The following is a 20,211-nucleotide window of genomic DNA, read 5'->3' on the forward strand; positions in this document are numbered from 1 at the left end:
CCTATCGCATTTCCAACGCCCCTCCCCAAAGTCCCTCCTCCCTACCTTTTATCTTAGCCTGCTTGGCACACTTTCCTCATTCCTGAAGAAGGGCTCATGCCCGAAACGTCAATTCTCCTCCTCCTTGGATGCTGCCCGACCTGCTGCGCTTTTTAAGCATGCTGTTCCAAATATACACAACAGTCCCAATAAGCAAACCCCCTTTAAAACACAGTACAAAAAAGGATCAGATGTTTACAGGTTGAATTACAAAGCTGAATGAGAGAGTGTTTGTTTCCACAGAGCTCACTGTTCAACTCCCAACCAGTTCTGGACTCAACTAAACTGCTCAGCTAGAGAGCTGAAAGGGGGGGGGTGGTCATTCTACAGGTCACTTCTAAAACATTACCACTTTGGCCTGAAGTCTCATCTGTTTACATATAAACAAAAGGTCTCTCAAAATCCTTTTCATCTCTGTACCAAACCAAACTGATCAGAGCCCGGCCTAGTTTATTACCCCTCTGAAAAAAATCAAGGACAGAGACTCCTTGTGCCAAGGAACAGCTTTTAGGAAAAAAAAAGGACTAGCTTTGTGACACTATGCTACTCCCTGACTCACAACCACCCACCAGGCTATCTGCTTCCTGTCACTGCGTAGCTTCTCAAATACGATTCAGACAAACTATTTACTTACCAGAATACTGCAGCTAGTATTGTAAAAAGAGAGTGTGTGGCATCTACAGAGAGCCTCTGTAGGGATTCCTTTACTGGGCAAGTTTGGTAGGAACCTCCACTGTCAGATCGGCCCAAAAGAAAATCTAGAGGTATGCAACTACATAACTTTTTATCTGACCTGGATTAGAATGAAGGATTCCAAGAAAAGTTGAACCAGAATTTATGCCATATGATAGAACAAGTGTAGTCCAAAACAGAAAACGTCTTCTTGATAGCCAGTAAAATGCAGGAATTTGAAGTTAGACTTGAGATTTTAAAAAATCCTTGGCTGTAACCTTTCCAGATCTTTAACAAAACTAATAAGGTAAGTTGGGGATGGGTTTTGAAGCGTCAGTGTGAACAATTAACTTCAAGTTCAAAAAGCTATTTAGCACCTAAAAAACAACAAATGCCTTGGAGGACATAGATGTGAACTCCTGAAACATGGCAGAACAATCTCATATCTCTGCAGAGAGATCGGAGGTGTCCCAGTACATGGATCATGAAGTTTGTATGCAGGTACAGCAAGTAATTAGGAAGGCAAATGCAATGTAGTTGTTTATTGAAAGGGAAACGGAATATAAAAGTAGGGAATTGTTATAACATTATAGGGCTTAGGTGAGACCACATTTGCAATACTGTCTACAGTTTTGGTCTCCTTATTCAAAGAAAAAAAACTATAACGGCTTTAGAAACAGTTCAGAGAAGGTTCAATCATGGGATGAAGGGCTTACCTTATGAAGAAAAGTGAAGCAGGTCATGCCTTTATCTATTGGTGCTAAGACGAATTAGAGATGACCATACTGACATGTAGAAGATCCTTGTGCAGTAATTGGACAGGGTGGATATGGGAAACATTTTTCCTCTTTTCTAGTTGTGTTTAAGAATAAGACATCCTCAAGTCAGAAATGAGATTCTTTTTATTCCTTGAGGGTTTTTGATAGTGTTGAATTCTCTTCCCAGAATGCAGCAGAGGTAAGGTCTTTAAATTTATCCAATGCTGAGTTTGATTTTTGATCGACAAAGAAGCCAACGGTTGAATTGCAGACAATGAAGGGGAAATGAAATAACTAGATCAGTTATGATCTTAATTAATGGTGGAGCAGGCTCAGAGGAACAAATCTTTGAGGAGAAAGTGAGGTCTGCAGATGCTGGAGATCAGAGCTGAAAATGTGTTGCTGGAAAAGCGCAGCAGGTCAGGCAGCATTCAGGGAACAGGAGAATCGACGTTTCGGGCATAAGCCCTTCTTCAGGAATGAGGAGGGTGTGCCAAGCAGGCTAAGGGAAAAGGTAGGGAGGAGAGACTTGGGGGAGGGGCGTTGGAAATGCGATAGGTGGAAGGAAGTTAAGGTGAGGGTGATAGGCCGGAGAGGGAGTGGGAGGGGGAGTTGAAGTGTTGAGCTACAGGGTGGTTGGGTTGGTTGGTCCGGGTGTCCCAGAGGTGTTCTCTGAAACGCTCCGCAAGTAGGACAAATGACCTATCCCCCATGGTCCTTTGAGATACATCATGAACATGATTTCACTGCCTGACAATTCAAGAAAACCACAAGAAATAGCACTAACCCATGTGTTTCATCTTCTTTAATCTCACAAAAGCCTTTGATTTTGACCTATTGAGTAACCTCCTCAAATTTGATCAACATCAAAATTTATCACCCTCCACCCACTCTATAATATGATGCAATGCGTGACCATCATTAATGGAGCCATCACAGATGTTATCTTGGCAAAAAAACCCTAGTTAAACAAGATTGTGTCCCTGTATCAACTCTCTTCATTTACTTCCCTACAATGCTGTGCATCACCTCCAGCAAATTACATATAGGTATGGAGATAAATCGACAGAACAGACAGGAAAGTATTCAGCCTACATCACCTTCAATCCAAAACCCTCCAACTGTGCCTTCTGTCATGGAGTTTCAGTTCACAGTTATTATTTGTGCAATCACTCAAACTGAGCTCCACATCATTATGGATTCCTTTTTTGAAATATTTGAGAAAATAGGCCTTTTGCTAAATACTTAGAAAACCAAGTTCTATTTCCACCCAGGTTTCACAGCAAAATGTCTTGTCCCATCAATTAACATCAACAGTGAGCTCCTGGAAAATGTTGACTATTTCCATATACAGAGTCTCCTTTTGATGAAGACAGACATAGATGATGAAATTCATCAGCTGTGACATTCACTAATGTAACATTTCAGACTTCAGTTGACTGAGAAACCTGAGAATATGAAAATTAGGATCTCAAACCAAGGCAAAAATCACATTTAGTGTGCAGCACATGGGCTCTTTGTAAAATACAGCAATACCAAAGCACTGGACAAGTACCACAGGCCTTCACAAAAACCTCCAAATCCAGAAGCAAAAATGGCAGTCCAAAGCCAGAAACTCTCCTATGCAAACACTGAGGTGACAGTCACTAAAAAAGACAGCTCGCTGGACATGACATCACTCACAAGCCAACACTAGACCTCTGATGCACCTCTCATAAGAGACTCCCTTGATAGGAGCTGAAATGCTTTAGAAATGTCCTCAAAGTCTCCCTGAAGATCTCAAAAATAACCAGGAACTCAATTTCCTGGCTTGTGACCTACCAAAGCAGAGAAGACTCAATAGAGAAAACACTGAATACACTGAAAGACTTTGTCACAGAACATGCAGAGGGGAAGTCACGGTATCCAAGAGTGTGCAATTCATCTACCCAATCCTTTATAACACATCTGTCCTGCGTGGAACAATTCACGTGTGATTTGCAGGTCACACATCAGATTTATAAGTCATTTCAGAATCTACTGAATCAGAACAGAAACACATCACTCCAAATTCTGAGGGACTGCTTAAGGGGAGAAATTTAGAGGGTAGAAGTCTCTGCTCCATTATTTGCAACTGCAATTTAAGTTCACAGAGGGAATAAATGTTATAACCCACGAGATCACCCAGTTCCTTCCTTCCGCCTTGCTCCATTGTTGGATGCATGTAGTCTTCAAGGGATAGACTGTCAATCATGATAGGAATGTTATGACACTTCAAAGCTGACCTTTAAGGTTCCACTGGAAGGATGATCAATGATGAAGTAATTCAGGTAAGGTTAGTCCTGACATAACTACAATGTTTATGTACTTACAATATTTAAGAGACTCACCATTCCTGGACAATATGTCATCCCAGACTGGACAAACCCCATAATAAAGTGAAGGGGAGGCAGCTGACCCTCCCAACATCTGTTCAGCACTATTCTGTAAATCACTCACATCTACATCTTTTGATAATGATGCCTCATCTGGAGGATTCGGTCCCACATTATATCCAAAATGTCCAACGTTGTCGGCACTGACAACTCTTGATGGATGGGACTGGTCAGAATATGGGGCAGAACTGCAGTCAGACACACCCGAGGAGTGGCTACGCAAAGTTTTGTCATCGTCAGGTTTGATTGAATAATCGATTAATTCAGGCTGCCTAACTGCTTCTCCTCCTCCCTGGTGCTCCAACAAAGCCTGGGCTAATTTCTTCTCAAAAATGGAACGGGTGGTCAAAGTTATGGGTCCATAGTTCAATCCAGCATTGAGAATTTCTTGTCTGAGTTCAGCAGGGGTAAGTTGCTTCAATCGCATCAAAATAGAATCCATGCTGTCTTTATCTGTGGAGAAAAAAGGAATAAAATCTATAAAGAAATACTAAATATTGCTAATTAACTGACAAAGTTACCATTAATCTTTAACCTGTCAACATTTAATTTGTTTTAGATTTGAACATAACCTTGCAACTTTTGAGCATTGTAGTGATTTTCTTAGCAAAAAAAACTTCATGTAACAGGACAGTATTTCAGTTAATTTAGCTGCCATCCAATGTAGCACAATTCAAGACTAAGATTCACAGATTATTTCATAGAAGCTGAATAAAATTAGACTGCAAATTTTTCCATTCCTTTTCTCACCCAGTCTTCCATTAAAACATATTAGCCAGATTGTTATTCAGCCCATTAGTAAACATAATAAACAAAAGTAATTTAGTTACAAAAGTAATTTACTATGGATACTGAAAAATTGAAATTAGAACTAAAAATGCAGGAAATACTCAGCAGGTCAGAAAGCAGCTGGAGATAGAAATAAACTGTTGCAGCTCTTTTGCTGACCTCAGAATGACCTTTTGTCAGTGAACAGGCCTGTTTAAATCTCGGGGATTGCTAACTGCTGTTTTATCACCAACGTTGACACCATGACACAACAAACCTCATCAGATTGCCTCGGATCATAAGGAGATAAACTGTTAATGGATAGAAAACAAGAGGGTTATTGGATGTTCCGGGGTTTAGGTGTTTCAAGGGAGGTAAAAGAGGTGGGGGATTGGCATTGCTAATCAGAGATAGTCAGCTGCAGAAAGGAAGGTCATTGAGGAGGGTTTGTCTACTGTCAGTATGGATGGAAGTCAGAAACTGTCGAAAAGTGCAGCACTAGAAAAGCACAGCAGGTCAAGCAGCATCCAAGGAGCAGGACAGTCGATGTTTCAGGCATAAGCCCTTCATCAGGGAATCAGAAACAGGAAAGGAGCAGTCATTTTACTGGAAGTTTTCGAGAGTCCCTCCCAATAGCAACAGAGATATGGAGGAGCTGAAATAATAGGGTTGTCATGGGTGACTTCAACTTTCCCAATATTGATTGGAATCACCTTAGTGCAAATAGCTTGGATGCAGCATATTTTGTCAGGTATCCAGTAAGGATTACTGACTCAATATGTAGATAGGCCGATCAGAGGGGAGGTCAGACTGGATTTGGTGCTTGGCAACAAACCAGGTCAGGTGTCAGGTCTCTCAGTGGGACAGCATTTAGGTAATAATGATCACAACTCCCTGTACTTTACTATAGTCATTGAAAGGGATAGGTGCAGATTGTATGGGAAAGTATTTAACTGGGAGAGGAGGAATTGCAATGCTATTAGGCAGGAACTGTGGAGCATAGATTGGGAAGTTATTCTCAGGGAAATGCACGACGGAAACATTGAGGTTGTTTAGGTGCACTTGCGGCGAATGTTGGATAGGTTCATTCCACTGAGGCAAGGAAGGGATGGTAGGGTGAAGGAATCTTGGATGACAAGAGATGTGGAACATCTAGTCAAGAGGAAGAAGGAAGCGTACTTAAGGTCAAGGAAACAAGGATCAGTCCTGGCTCTAGGGGGTTACAAGGTAGCCAGGAAGGAACTGAAGAGTGGACTGAGGAGAGCTAGAAGGGGGCACGAAAAGCCATGGCGAGTAGGATTAAGGAAAACCCTAAGGCATTCTACACGTATGCGAGGAACAAGAAGATAGCCAGAATGAGGGTAGGGCTTTCGAGCGATAGTGGAGGGAATTTATGCCTGCAGTCAGAGGAGGTCCTGAATGATTACTTTGCTTCAGTATTCACTAGTAAGAGGGACCTTGTTGTTTGTGAGGACAGCGTGAAACAGAGTTGATACGCTCGAACAGGTTGATGTTGAGGAGGAGGATGTGCTGGAAATTTCGAAAAACAGGACGACAGATAAAGTTCCCTGGGCCAGACAGGATATACCCACGTTTACTACAGGAAGTGAGGGAAGAGATTGCTGTATGTTTGGCGATGATCTTTGCATCCTCACTGTCTACTGGAGTAGTACCAGATGATTGGAGGGTCGGAAATGTTAAACTCTTGCTCAAGAAAGAGAATAAGGATAACCCTGGGAATTAACGACCAGTCAGTCTTAAGTCAGTGGCAGGCAAATTACGAAGAGAATTCTGAGAGACAGGATTTATGATTATTTGGAAAAGCATAGTTTGATTAGAGATAGTCAGCATGACTTTGAGAGGAGCTGGTCATGCTTCACAAGCCTTACTGAATTCTTTGAGGATTTGACAAAACACATTGACGAAGGTACAGAAGTGCATGTGGTGTATATGGATTTTTAGCAAAGCGTTTGGTAAGGTTCCCTATGGTAATTCATTCAGAACGAAAGGAGGCATGGGATACAGGGAAATTTGGCTGTCTAGATGCCGTATTAGCTAGCCCATAGAAGACACAGGGTGGTAGTCGATGGAAAGTATTCAACCTGGAGCTCGGTGACCAGTGGTGTTCCGCAGGGATCTGTGCTCTTTGTAATTTTTATAAATGCCTTGGATGAGGAAGTGGAAGGATGAGTTAGTAAGTTTGCCAATGACACACAGGTTGGAGGAGTAGTGGATAGTGTGGGGGGCTGTTGTCGGCTGCAAAGGAATATTGACAGGATGCAGAGCTGGGCTGAGAAGTGGGAGATGGAATTCAACCTGGAAAAGTGTGAAGTGATTTATTTTGGAAGGTCGAATTTGATCGCAGATTACAAGTTTAAAGGCAGGATTCTTGGCAGTGTGGAGGAACAGAGGAATCTTGGGGTCAAAGTCCATAGATCCCTCAAAATTGCCACCCAAGTTGATAGGGTTGTTAAGAAGGTGTATGGTGTGTTGGCTTGTGTTAGCAGAGGGATTGAGTTTAAGAGCTGAGAGGTTATGCTGCAGCATTATAGAGGCCTGGTTAGACCATACTTGGAATATTATGTCCAGTTCTGGTCGCCTCATTATGGGAAGGATGTGGAAGCTTTAGAGAGGGTACAGTGGAGATTTACCAGGATGCTGCATGGACTTGAGGGCATGTCTTATGTAGAAAGGTTGAGGTAGCTAGCAGCTTTCCTCATCAAAGTGAAGAAGGATGAGAGAGGACTTGATAGAGGTGTATAACATGATGGGAGGCATAGATAGAGTGGATAGCCAGAGCAGAAATTCCCAGGGCAGAAATGGCTGTCATGAGGGGGCATAATTTTAAGCTGACTGCAGGAAGGTTGGGGAGATGTCAGAGGTAGGTTCTTCACATAGAGTGTGGTTGGTGCATGGAATGCACTGCCAGCAATGGTAGCAGAGTCAAATACATTAGGGACATTTAAATGACTCTTGGATAGGCATATGGAAGATAGTAAAATGAAGGGTATGTAGGTTAGTTTGATCTTAGAGTAGAATAAAAGGTCAGTACAACATTGAGGGCAGAAGGGCCTGTACTGTTCTATGAATTGGGCCCTCCTAATATACAATCTGTCACGTCTGAATGCTGAAACAAAACAGATAAAAAGACTTGTAAATTAAAGTTAGTAAGTACCTTAGGAGACCTTTAGTTTAAATTCTCTGAACAGGTTGAAGAGAAAATATCCACCCTGAGGAACTCCTGCAGACATATCCTGGAGCCGAAATAACTGACTTTCAAGAATCATAACCATCTTCTTTTTGCCAGGTATAACTCCAATCAGCAGAGTGTTTCCTCCCATTGGCATTAGCAAAACTAGAGTCAAACTTGTTCAAATGCTGTCTTGATGTCAAGGGCAGTCATTCTCACCTCAGTGGAATTCAGTATTTTTGTCCATAGTTGAACCAAGCCTCCAATGAGGTTAGGAATTAAGTGATCCAACTGGAAACCCAACTCAACTAGACAGACGCTTTACTCAACTAAGCCATGGCATCACTCCAAACTGAATGCCTAAGATTTAATCTGATCAATCTTTCTTATTGATTACTATAGCAAGAATCCTGGGTTGATCAGAAGAGATTATAGATCAACAATTGAAGTTGCAGGAATGTTCAAGCAGTCCACCAAATGAACCCAGAGATTGAAAGATTTCCTGAAACCTTCTTATAGCAGTATATGTGAGCAGTTTTCAAAAATAATTAAGCTTCTCGTTAACTTTGCAAGTTAGTATTGACTTTCACTTGTTCTACTGAATTACAGTAACAAGCTCACTATCTGCCAACAAATTACACAAGTTTCTATATGAACTTTTTAGATTTAACTTGACTATAGAAACAAGAAAAATTCCTAAAATGTGATATCTTCTGCCTTATGCCTGCTTTAGCTTTATGCTGTACACAATGATATCAATACACTTAACTGAACGCTACAGATTTTCCATGGAAGAAAGCCAGGGGGAAAATGAATGGATGGGTAGGGCTGTGAATCCATCTCTGATGAGTCTGAAAGCCAAGATTTGCCTCAAGCTTTAATCCCCTCTCCAGAATATCACATTAAGCATAGTTACACACACACACACAAAGGATTTAGTCTTAAACATTTGGTTGTGCTCAATTTTGCTTCAGTGATTGAATGCTTGGAAAGTAGATTTTAAGGCCATACAAAGGTAACATTTTGCTGGAATGATAATCGTGTGCACATCATGCAAAAACAGAACTGAACTCTGATTTGGTGCCATCCCTAACAAATAATCTAACTTCAGTCACATACACGGGGGAGCTACTCAAGATGAAGATTTTGGAATGTTGACAGCATCTTTAGAGAGAAAGGAAGAAAAGGTGAAAGAAAATCTAAAACCCTTAACTTAAATGTTTTGCTGATGTCATATCTCAAGTTGCACTGCAAGTCAGGTTTGCGACAAGATACAATGTAAAATTTAGTCTGGAAACACATTTAATTATACATGTTTCTCAGTAGTTCGGCAAGTATTTTGGCAATTCAGTCCCAACTTTTCAACTAACTATACTCAACTAACTAACTAACAGTACGTGACCCTCAATGCACTCAGACTGAATGATTCAGCACTTAAGAATGAAAAATTGCACTAATAATAAACAAACCAAAAAATGTTAATAATAATGGGCCTTTTATTGAAAACACTAGAATTTATATAGCACCGTGCATGACCTCAGGTGTCCCCAAGACTATTTACAGCCTCATGGTTTGTCATTTGGAATTGAACACAGTTCATGTTTTAGTAATGATTTGGAGACACCAGTGTGTACAAAGTTAAAAATCACACAACACCAGGTTATAGTCAAACAAGTTTATTTGGAAGCACTACCTTTCGAAGTGCTGCTCCTTCATCAGGTGGTTGCAGAGAATGAGATTGTAAGCCAGAATCTCATTGGGCGGCACGGTGGCACAGTGGTTAGCACTGCTGCCTCACAGCACCTGAGACCCGGGTTCAATTCCCGCCTCAGGCGACTGACTGTGTGGAGTTTGCACATTCTCCCAGTGTCTGCGTGGGTTTCCTCCGGGTGCTCCGGTTTCCTCCCACAGTCCAAAAGATGTGCAGGGTCAGGTGAATTGGCCATGCTAAATTGCCCGTAGTGTTAGGTAAGGGGTAAATGTAGGGGTATGGGTGGGTTTCGCTTCGGCGGGTCGGTGTGGACTTGTTGGGCCGAAGGGCCTGTTTCTACACTGTAATGTAATGTAATGTAATCTAATCTAATCTAAAAAAAATCTATAGCAAAGGTTTACAGTGTGATGTAACTAAAATTATATATTGAAAAAGACCTGGATTGTTTAAGTTTCTCACCTTTTAGAATGACTATGTTGGTTTCAGTTCTTTCATACGTAAATCTCAAAGCTTTTTTTTTAAAAAGTTACATTCTCAAGTGAACTTTTACAAATGGTATCATGTTGGCCCAGATAATGTATTGAAGGTGTGAGCCGTCTGTGCCACAGTGGTCAGACTGACTCCAATCTAAAAAAACAGATTTACAGAATCTTATAGTCATAGAGATGTACAGCATAGAAACAGACCCTTTGGTCCAACCCGTCCATGCCGACCAGATATCCCAACCCAATCTAGTCCCACCTGCCACATCCGGCCCATATCCCTCCAAACCCTTCCTATTCATATACCCATCCAAATGCCTCTTAAATGTTGCAATTGCACCAGCCTCCACCACTTCCTCGGTCAGCTCATTCCATACACATACCACCCATTGCGTGAAAAAGTTGCCCCTTTGGTCTCTTTTTTTTCTTTCCCCTCTCACTCTAAAGTTATGCCCTCTAGTTCTGGACTTCGACCCCAGGGAAAAGACTCTGTTTATCTATCCTATCCATGCCCCTCAATTTTGTAAACCTCTATAAGGTCACCCGTCAGCCTCCGACGCTCCAGGGAAAACAGCCCCAGCCTGTTCAACCTCTCCCAATAGCTCAAATTCTCCATCCCTGGCAACATCCTTGTAAATCTTTTCTGAACCCTTTCAAGTTTCACAACATCTTTCCAATAGAAAGGAGACCAGAATATTCTAACAGTGGCCTAACCAATGTCCTGTACAGCCGCAACATGACCTCCCAACTCCTGTACTCCATTCTCTAACAAATAAAGGAAAGCATACCAAATGTCTTCACTATCCTATCTATCTGCGACTCCACTTTCAAGGATCTATGAACCTGCACTCTAAGGGCTCTTTGCTCAGCAATACTCCCTAGGACCTTACCATTAAGTGTATAAGCACTGCTAAGATTTGCTTTTCCAAAATGCAGCAACTCGCATTTATTTAAATTAAACTCTATCTGCCACTTCTCAGCCCATTGGCCCATCTGATCAAGATCCTGTTGTAATCGGAGGTAACCTTCTTCGCTGTCCACTACACCTCCAATGTTGGTGGCATGTGCAGACTTACTAACTATATCTCTTATGCTCACATCCAAATCATTTATATAAACGACAAAAAGTAGAGGACCCAGCACTGATCCTCGTGGCACTCCACTGGTCACAGACCTCCAGTCTGAAAAACAACCCTCCACCACCACCCTGTCTTCTACCTTTGAGCCAATTCTGTGTCCAAATGGCCAGTTCTCCCAGTATTCCGTGAGATCTAACATTGCTAACCAATCTCCCATGGGGAGCCTTGTTGAACGCCTTACTGAAATCCATATAGATCACATCGACCGGTCTGCCCTCATCAATACTTTTTGCTACCTCTTCAAAAAAACTCAATCAAGTTTGTGAGACATTATTTACATTTTACTTTGCTCAAAAACAGCATGATTGCATGTAAGATTCTGTAAATCCATTTTTTTTAAGATTAGAATCAGTCTGACCATTGTGGCACAGACAACCTCACACAGGGAAGCTCACACTTTCAAAGCATTATCTGGGCCGATATGACACCATTTGTAAAAGTTCACTTGAGAATGTAACTTTTAAAAAATGTTTTGCAATTTACCTATGAAAGAACTGAAACTAACATGGTCATTCTAAAAGATGAGAGACTTAAACAATCCAGGTCTTTTTCAACATAAAATTTCAGTTACATCACACTGTAAACCTTTGCTATAAATTCTGTATCTTACAATCTTACTCTCCGCAACCACCTGATGAAGGAGCAGCGCTCCAAAAACTAGTGCTTCCAAATAAATCTGTTGGACTATAATCTGGTGTGTGATTTTTAACCATGTTTTAGTAGAGGAGGGATTTCACCCCTTTTGAGCAGGCCATCAGCATTCAAGCTCAGAGACAAAATGAGCCCCTGCCCCGGATTTGTAAGTGAAGGATTCTATTCATAGGACATCTTTCTCAATATATCAAGACCTGTTGCACTATGCCTTGTGCTTGGCCATGCCAGCTCAGGATTGCCCGTAACTTTGCTTCTCTCGTGATATTTTCAAGTTTCTATCTTTGCAGAAACGTCTTAAATTCCAGGTAAGGACTTTTCCCAGGTCAACCCAATAACACAGATGCTCAAAGCCTCAGCAGTGCAGCTGGACTATCCAATATCAGAGATTATCAACCTTGGATGATTTAAAAATCCATAAGAAGGCAGTGTATTGAGTGAGACACACATGAAGGGGCAAAAGCAGCAACAGACAGAAGTGATGCTAGAAACCAAATGCCAAGGAGAGAAATTAACCAACTCCAAAGTTATACAACATTGGCCATTATCTTAATTTCTCTTTCCTTTAATTACATTTTCTTAACATAATGAATGATGGAGTCACTGGAGGACTGTCCAGAAATATCAAACATATGTTGGCATGGTTTCGAATCCTATCAGATCGAATGGATTGGTTGGAGAGGCAGTTAGAGGCAATAAGAAATTTACAAGAGCAAGGGGAGGTGATGGATGGCAATTATAGGAAGGAAGCAAAGTCTCAGATATGGTCACATAGATGGGTTAACGCCAGGAAAGGTAAGAGAGGTAGGCAGGTAGTGCAGGAGTCTTCTGTGGCTATCCCCATTTCAAACAAGTATTGATTAGATCCCTACAGTGTGCCCAACCAGTCCACATCGACCCTTCGAAGAGTAACCCACCCAGACCCATTTCCCTCTGACTAATGCACCTTACACTACGGGCAATTTAGCATGGCCGATTCACCTGACCTGCACATCTTTGGACTGTGGGAGGAAACCGGAGCACCCTAAGGAAACCCATGCAGACATGGGGAGAATGTGCAAACTCCACACAGACAGTCGTCCAAGGCTGGAATCGAACCTGTGACCCTGGTGCTGTGAGGCAGCAGTGCTGACCACTAAGCCACCGTGTCACCAAATTATGCTGTTTTGGAAAATGTAGGAGGTGATGGATTCTCAGGGAACATAGCACAAACAGCCAAATTTCTGGTATTAAGACTGATTGCAATGCAATGAGGGGTACATCGGGTTCCAAGCGATCGATCGTGTTAGGGGATTCTCTAGTCTGAAGTACAGACAGGCATTTCTGTGGCCATCAGCGAAAAATCAGAATGGTATGTTGTGTCCCTGGTGCCAGGATCAAGGATGTCTCAGAGAGGGTGCAGAATGTTCTCACGGGGGACAGGGGTCAGCAGGAGGTCATTGTCCACAATGGAACCAACGACATAGGAAGGGAAAAGGTTGAGATTCTGAAGGGAGATTACAGAGAGTTAGACAGGAATTTAAAAAGGTCTTTGAGAGTCGTATTATCTGGATTACTCCCGGTGCTACGAGCTAGAGAGGGCAGGAATAGGAAGTTAGAGCAGATGAATGCATTACTGAAGAGCTGGTGTATGGGAGAAGAATTCACATTTTTGGATCATTGGAAGCACTTTTGGGGTAGGAGTGACCTGTACAAGGAGGACGGATTGCACCTAATAATATACTGGAGGACTAGGGGACTAATATACTGGTAGGGTGATTTGCTAGAGCAAATGTAGGACTGATAAATTAAACTGCATTTATTTCAATACATGAGGCCTAACAGGGAATGCAGATGAACTCAGGGCATGGGACTGGGAATATCATAGCATTACAGAAACATGGCTTAGGGATGAACAGGACTGGCAGCTTAATATTCCAGGATACAAATGCTACAGGAAGGACAGAAAGGGAAGCAAGAGAGGACGAGGAGGAGTGGCATTTTTGATAAGGGATAGCATTACAGCTGTACTGAGGGAGGATATTCTCGGAAATACATCCAGGCAAGCTACTTGGGTGGAACTGAGAAATAAGAAAGGGATGATCACCTTATTGGGATTGTATTATAGACCCCCTAATAGTCAGATGGAAATTGAGAAACAAATTTGTAAGGCGATCTCAGCTATCTGTAAGAATAATAGGGTGGTTATGGTAGGGGATTTTAACGTTCCAAACATAGACTGGGGCTGCCATATTGTTAAAGGTTTAGATGGAGAGGAATTTCTTAAGTGTGTGCAAGACAATTTTCTGATTCAAAATGTGGATGTACCTACGAAAGAAGGTGCAAAACTTGACCTACTCTTGGGAAATAAAGCAGGGCAGGTGACTAAAGAAATTGAGGTTTGGTCAAGAAAAAGAAGGAAGCATATATCAGGCATAGACAGGATAGAGCTAGTGAATCCTTAGAAGAGTATAAATGCAGTAGGAGTATACTTAAGATAGAAATCAGGAGAGCAAAAAGGGGACATGAGATAGCTTTGGCAAATAGAGTTAAGGAGAATCCAAAGGGTTTTACAAATACATTAAGGACAAAAAGGGTTACTAGGGAGAGAACAGGGCCCCTCAAAAGATCAGCAAGGCGGCCTTTGTGTGGAGCCGCAGAAAATGGGGGAGATACTAAATAAGTATTTTGCATCAGTATTTACTGTGGAAAAGGACATGGAAAATATAGAATGTAGAGAAATAGATGGTGACAGCTTGCAAAATGTCCATATTACAAAGGAGGAAGTGCTGGATGACTTGAAATGCATAAAAGTGGATAAATCCCCAGGACCTGATCAGGTGTACCCTTGAACTCTGTGGGTATCGATTGCTGGGCCTCTTGCTGAGATATTTGTAACATCAATAGTCACAGGTGAGCTGCTGGAAGACTGGAGGTTGGTTAACGTGGTGCCACTGTTTAAGAAAGGTGGTAAGGACAAGCCAGGGAATTATAGACCAGTGAGCCTGACTGTGTGGGCAAGTTGTTGGAGGGAATCCTGAGGGACAGGATGTACATGTTTTTGGAAAAATAAGGACTGATTAGGGATAGTCAACATGGCTTTGTGCATGGGAAATCATGTCTCACAAACTTGATTGAATTTTTTGAAGTAACAAAGAGGATTGATGAGGGCAGAGTGGAAGATGTGTTCTATATGGACTTCAGTACGGCATTCGACAAGATTTCCCGTGGGAGACTGGTCAGCAAAGGTTAAATCTCAAGGAATACAGGGAGAACTAGCCATTTGGCTACAGAACCGTCTCAAAGGTAGAAGACAGAGGGTCGTGGTGGAGGGCTGTTTTTCAGACTGGAGGCCTGTGTCCAGTGGAGTGCCACAAGGATCGGTGCTGGGTCCACTACTTTTCATCATTTATATAAATAATTTTGATGTGAGCATAAGAGGTATAGTTAGTAAGTTTGCTGAGGACAACAAAATTGGAGGTGTAGTGGACAGCAAAGGAGGTTATTTCGGATTACAATGGGATCTTGATCAGATGGGCCAATGGGCTGAGAAGTGGCAGATGGAGTTTAATTCAGATAAATGCGAGGTGCTGCACTTTGGGAACGCAGATCTTAGCAGGACTTATTACACTTAATGGTAAGGTCCTAGGGAGCGTTGCTGAACAAAGACACCTTGGAGTGCAGGTTCATAGCTCCTTGAAAGTGGAGTCCCAGGTAGATAGGATAGTGAAGGCGGCGTTTGGTATGCTTTCCTTTATTGGTCAGAGTATTGAGTACAGGAGTTGGAAGGTCATGTTACAGGACATTGGTTAGGCCACTGTTGGAATATTGTGTGCAATTCTGGTCTCTTTCCTATCGGTAAGATGTTGTGAAACTTGAAAGGGCTCAGAAAAGATTAACAAGGATGTTGCCAGAGTTGGAAGATTTGAGCTATAGGGAGAGGTTGAATAGGCTGGGGCTGTTCTCCCTGGAGCGTCGGAGGCTGAGGGGTGACCTTATAGAGGTTTATAAAACCATGAGGGGCACGGATAGGATAGATAATTAGGCAAAGTCCTTTTTCCCTGGGGTGGGGGAGTTCTGATCCAGAGGCATAGGTTTAGGGTGAGAGGGGAAAGATATAAAAGAGACCGGAGCACCTGGGTTTCCTCCAGGTGCTCTGGTTTCCTCCCATAGTCCACAGATATGCAAGTTAGGTGAATCGGCCATGTTAAATTGCCCATAGTGTTCAGGGATATGTAGGTTAGGTGCATTAGTAGTGGTAAACGTAGAGTAATAGGGTAGGGGAATGGGTCTGGATGATTTATTCTTCGGAGGGTCGGTGGGGACTGGCTGTGCTGAAGGACCTGTTTCTACACTGTTGGGATTCTATGATTCTAATGTTTCAACTTCATTCATGCTACTTTCCCTGGCTTGATGCAAGGATCATTTCAGTCAACAAACTCCTGTTTATCTTTTAATCTGGTTATTTTGTTTCATTCAGTATAGGCATATATGTTACAGAGATACTGGTAATGTATATAGATACATGCTGTGGGAATACAGATTTAACTGTAGAATTTTTTTTTGAGTTAAATGTTGCATTTTCAAATGTCAAAAGTCTGCAATTTTCAATCAGATTACTAATTAAAGAAATCAACCTCTGCAGTGTTAAACAGCAGTAATAAACTAAAAATAAACAACAGTTTGAGAAAATACATTTGACAGGCCACCATCTATAACAGGCATATTCTAGACAAATGAATGCTTCACAGATCTTTTCAAAATAAAGCCAAATTAGATCTAATATCTTACCAGCTAAATCCAATCTTTCCTGTACTTGCAAGCTGATGTCACTATTAGGTATTTAGCATATGGAAAGCAGTAGGCCTATTTCAGATTGAGAAATTCAGCATCTGCAACATGTAAAATCTGGTAGATAAATTATACATCATGAAATGAAATTAATTTGATTTTTCTAATCCAACCATTTAACCACACCAAGACTTGTGTTTATGATGAAGACTGCAGATTGCATAATACCAAAAAAAAGCATTATGTCACAAAATTCAGATGGTGATCTCGGTGCAAACACTTAAGTGAATATTTTCACATATACCACCCCATCACTAATCATGCTGTTAATATTTTTAAGCTAATTCACAAGATGTGCTATCAAATTACTCATTTTGCGAAGACGTGAAATAAAACCCCACAACGACCTTATTATTGGACATTGGAATCATTCATAGCCTTAGAAGGCATCAAAACATCAAATGAACAATAAAATTAATTTCAAGTCCAACAGAGGTAAATAGCGTGGATTCTGGAAATCTGAAATACGGAATGGACAATGCTGGTAACGTTCAGCAAATACGGCAACGTCTTTGGAGAAGTGGAGAGGGACTAAAAACCGGTGTTTAATGGTGTAAATATACCAGCGTTTGGAATAGCATTTCACACAACTCTATATACGATTCATTTAGTTGCATAAATTACTTAATTATGTTGCAACCTAACATGGTCTAAACAATACACAAAAAAAATCCTTTTGTCAGATTTAAAACTCATGCTGCTAATTAAACCCTTTCTCATTCACAATTTCTCAATCGTTAGGAAGTATTAGGATTATTGCGTTTGTGCTGCAAAAGTCATTGTTTGGAGGCCCCTACGGGAGGCGGGGATAAAGTATAGGCAATCCTAATATATTTATATAGCTTTTGTGCCCATATGCAGGACAGAGCCTTCCTACATTGAAGCACAAAATACAACAATAAAGCTTCCCAAATGGACAAGGGACATAAACATTGAGGCGCAGCCATGGGGGGGGGGGGGGGATGCAGCGCATGCGCGCAGCCACAGGGCAGGGCAAAAGGCGGTGCGGCCCGGAGCGACCCCTCGGTATCGCCACTTCTCACCGAAACCCGAACGGAACATCAACACCTCTCAGACCACAACTGTGGCTTTTAAATAGATACAAGTCCATCAAACCACTGACCTGAGCCGCATTCCGCTCGCCGTCACATTAATCCAGCGACACTTTTCTCAGCAACAGCGACCCGTTCAAACTGTCCAAACGGCAAGGACCCCCCCCGGCTGAGCAGCTGTGGCCAACGCACTGCCTGCGCAGGAAATTCAATGGCACATCCGGGAAAGCGAGCAATTCGTCCAATCACCCCTTCCTCAAACTCGCCCTGCAGGTGCTACACCTCACCACAGGTGGTGCTGCGGAGCAGTCCGGTTAGTTCAACAACACATGACGTGGAACTTCTTACAAATTTAACTCAAAATGCAAAAGAATGGAAAACACCCCATATTTTGAAATAAAAATGTTTCACGTGCAAGCAAAAAAACGTATTCAGAAAGCAACTTTCCATACCTCAGGTTTAATAAAGAGTGCAGGAAGGCAGGCCAGGATTAGCACAAGGGATACCTGAAAACCGGGTGACAACTTGGAGAAGCTGCCAAAACATTCATGCAAACAGCAGAAGCAGCAAATGACAGAGAAAAGCCATCATGCAATCAACCGATAAGATCTAAACTCTGCAGTCTGCCATGCCCAGTCATCATTGGTGGTGGATAATTAAACAACTCACTGCAAGAGGAGACTTCACAAACATCCCCATCTCAATGATGGAAGAGCCCAGTACATTAGTGGAAATGGTAAAGTTGAAACATTGGCAGCAGTCTTCAGCCACAAATGGATGATACATCTCAGCCTTCCCCAATGGTCTCCATCATAACACCAGGTTTCAGCCCATTCGATTCACTCCACGTGATTTCAAGAAAAATTAGGAGGAACTGGGTGGCACAGTGGTTAGCACTGCTGCCTCACAACACCAGAGACCTGGGTTCAATTCCCTCGTCAGGCAACTGTCTGTATGGAGTTTGCACATTCTCCCAGTGTCTGAGTGGGTTTCCTCCAGCTGCTCTGGTTTCCTCCCACAGTCCAAAAATGTGCAGGTTAGGTGAATTGGCCATTCTAAATCGCCTGTAGTGTTAGGTGAAGGGGTAAACGTAGGGGAATGGGTCTGGATGGGTTGCTCTTCGGAGGGTCGATGTGGACTTGTTGAGCCAAAGAAGGGCCTGTTTCCACACTGCAAGTAATCTAATCTGAACTCAATAATGCAAAGGTTATGGGCCCTAACAACATTCCAGCAATAGTAGATTAGATTTTTTTTTAGATTAGATTAGACCCTGCACATCTTTTTTTTGGACTGTGGGAGGAAACCGGAGCACCCGGAGGAAACCCACGCAGACACGGGGAGAACGTGCAAACTCCACACAGTCAGTCGCCTGAGGCGGGAATTGAACCCGGGTCTCAGGCGCTGTGAGGCAGCAGTGCTAACCACTGTGCCACCGTGCCGCCCACAGTACTGAAGACTTGTGCTCTCCTCCATTAGCCATCTCTTCTGGTATAGATAAAACATTGTTAAACAGCTGCTAATGTGGAAAATTGGGAGAATGTGAGGACTGCAGATGCTGGAGATCAGAAAAAGTGCTGTGTTGGCAAAGCACAGCAGGTCAGGTAACATCCAAGGTAAGCCCTTCATCAGGGATGACAAGAAATTTCCAGTAGCCATTCCTGATGAAGGACTTATGCCCGAAACATTGATTCTCCTGCTTCTCTGATGTTGCCTGACCTGCTGTGCTTTTCCAGCGCAACACTTTGAATGTGAAAAATTGCCCAGGTATGTCCTGTACACAAAACCCGTACAAATCCAACCCTGCCAATTAATGCCGCATCGGTCTACTCTCCATCATCAGTAAAGTGGAGGAAGATGTCATCAACAATGCTATCAAGCTGTTCAGCAAAAGCCTGTGCAGCCTTGACATCAAGGTTGCATTCCATCAAATATGGCATAAAAGGAGCCTGTGCAAAACTGGAATCAATGGGTATCAGCATACACTCCACTGGTTAGAGTTATACCTGGTAATAGGAAGATGGTTGGAGGTCAGAAATAACAGCTCCAGGTCATCTCTGCAGGAGTTCCTCCATGTCTTAGCCCCCTATCATCTTACGCTGCTCCAATGACCTTCCCTACATTTTAAGGTCAGACACAGCAATGTTTGCAGATAATTACACAATTGGCAATTGTTCAAATACTGTAAAAGTCCATGTTCAAATACAACAAGATCTGGACAATATTCAGGCTTGGGCTCAAAGTCCCGAAGGGCTACACCCGAAGCATCGACTTCTCCACCTCTTGATGCTGCCTGGTTTGCTACGTTCTTCCAGCCTCCTACCTGGATATACTTTGGATTCCAGCATCTGAGGTTTCTTTGTCTCTAACCCAAGTTTGTTCCACTGTGATGTCTCTTCAAAGGGTGCCCACTTTGAGTGCATGTCTGAGCGAGGCTAAGAACTTTTCAATGAGTCCTTTTCTCCCTGCCACAAATCACCATGACCTCTTCAGTCCTGGAGGGTTATA

The 20,211-nt window shown here is 42.4% G+C and overlaps 1 protein-coding gene across 4 annotated transcripts in view; it reads right to left on the reverse strand.

Annotated features, from left to right (window-relative positions):
- The window catches only part of ankle2 (ankyrin repeat and LEM domain containing 2), a 56,739-nt gene extending 38,771 nt beyond the window's left edge, over positions 1-17,968 (reverse strand). The window contains exons 1-3 of one of the 4 annotated variants that reach the window (XM_043715432.1): positions 17,778-17,968; positions 16,595-16,695; positions 3,839-4,336 (exon numbers count right to left, since the gene is read on the reverse strand). In XM_043715432.1, coding sequence (XP_043571367.1) covers positions 3,839-4,325 — 487 coding nt within the window. In that variant the 5' untranslated portion in view covers positions 4,326-4,336; positions 16,595-16,695; positions 17,778-17,968. Of the gene's footprint in view, positions 1-3,838; positions 4,337-16,594; positions 16,712-17,777 lie in introns of those variants that run through there. The other 3 variants (XM_043715431.1, XM_043715430.1, XM_043715433.1) reach the window with 3 other exon arrangements.
- Between the last annotated feature and the right edge of the window lie 2,243 nt (positions 17,969-20,211).

The sequence above is a fragment of the Chiloscyllium plagiosum genome, chromosome 25, assembly GCF_004010195.1.
Source record: "Chiloscyllium plagiosum isolate BGI_BamShark_2017 chromosome 25, ASM401019v2, whole genome shotgun sequence".
In the NCBI taxonomy this organism is placed as follows: Eukaryota; Metazoa; Chordata; class Chondrichthyes; order Orectolobiformes; family Hemiscylliidae; genus Chiloscyllium; species Chiloscyllium plagiosum.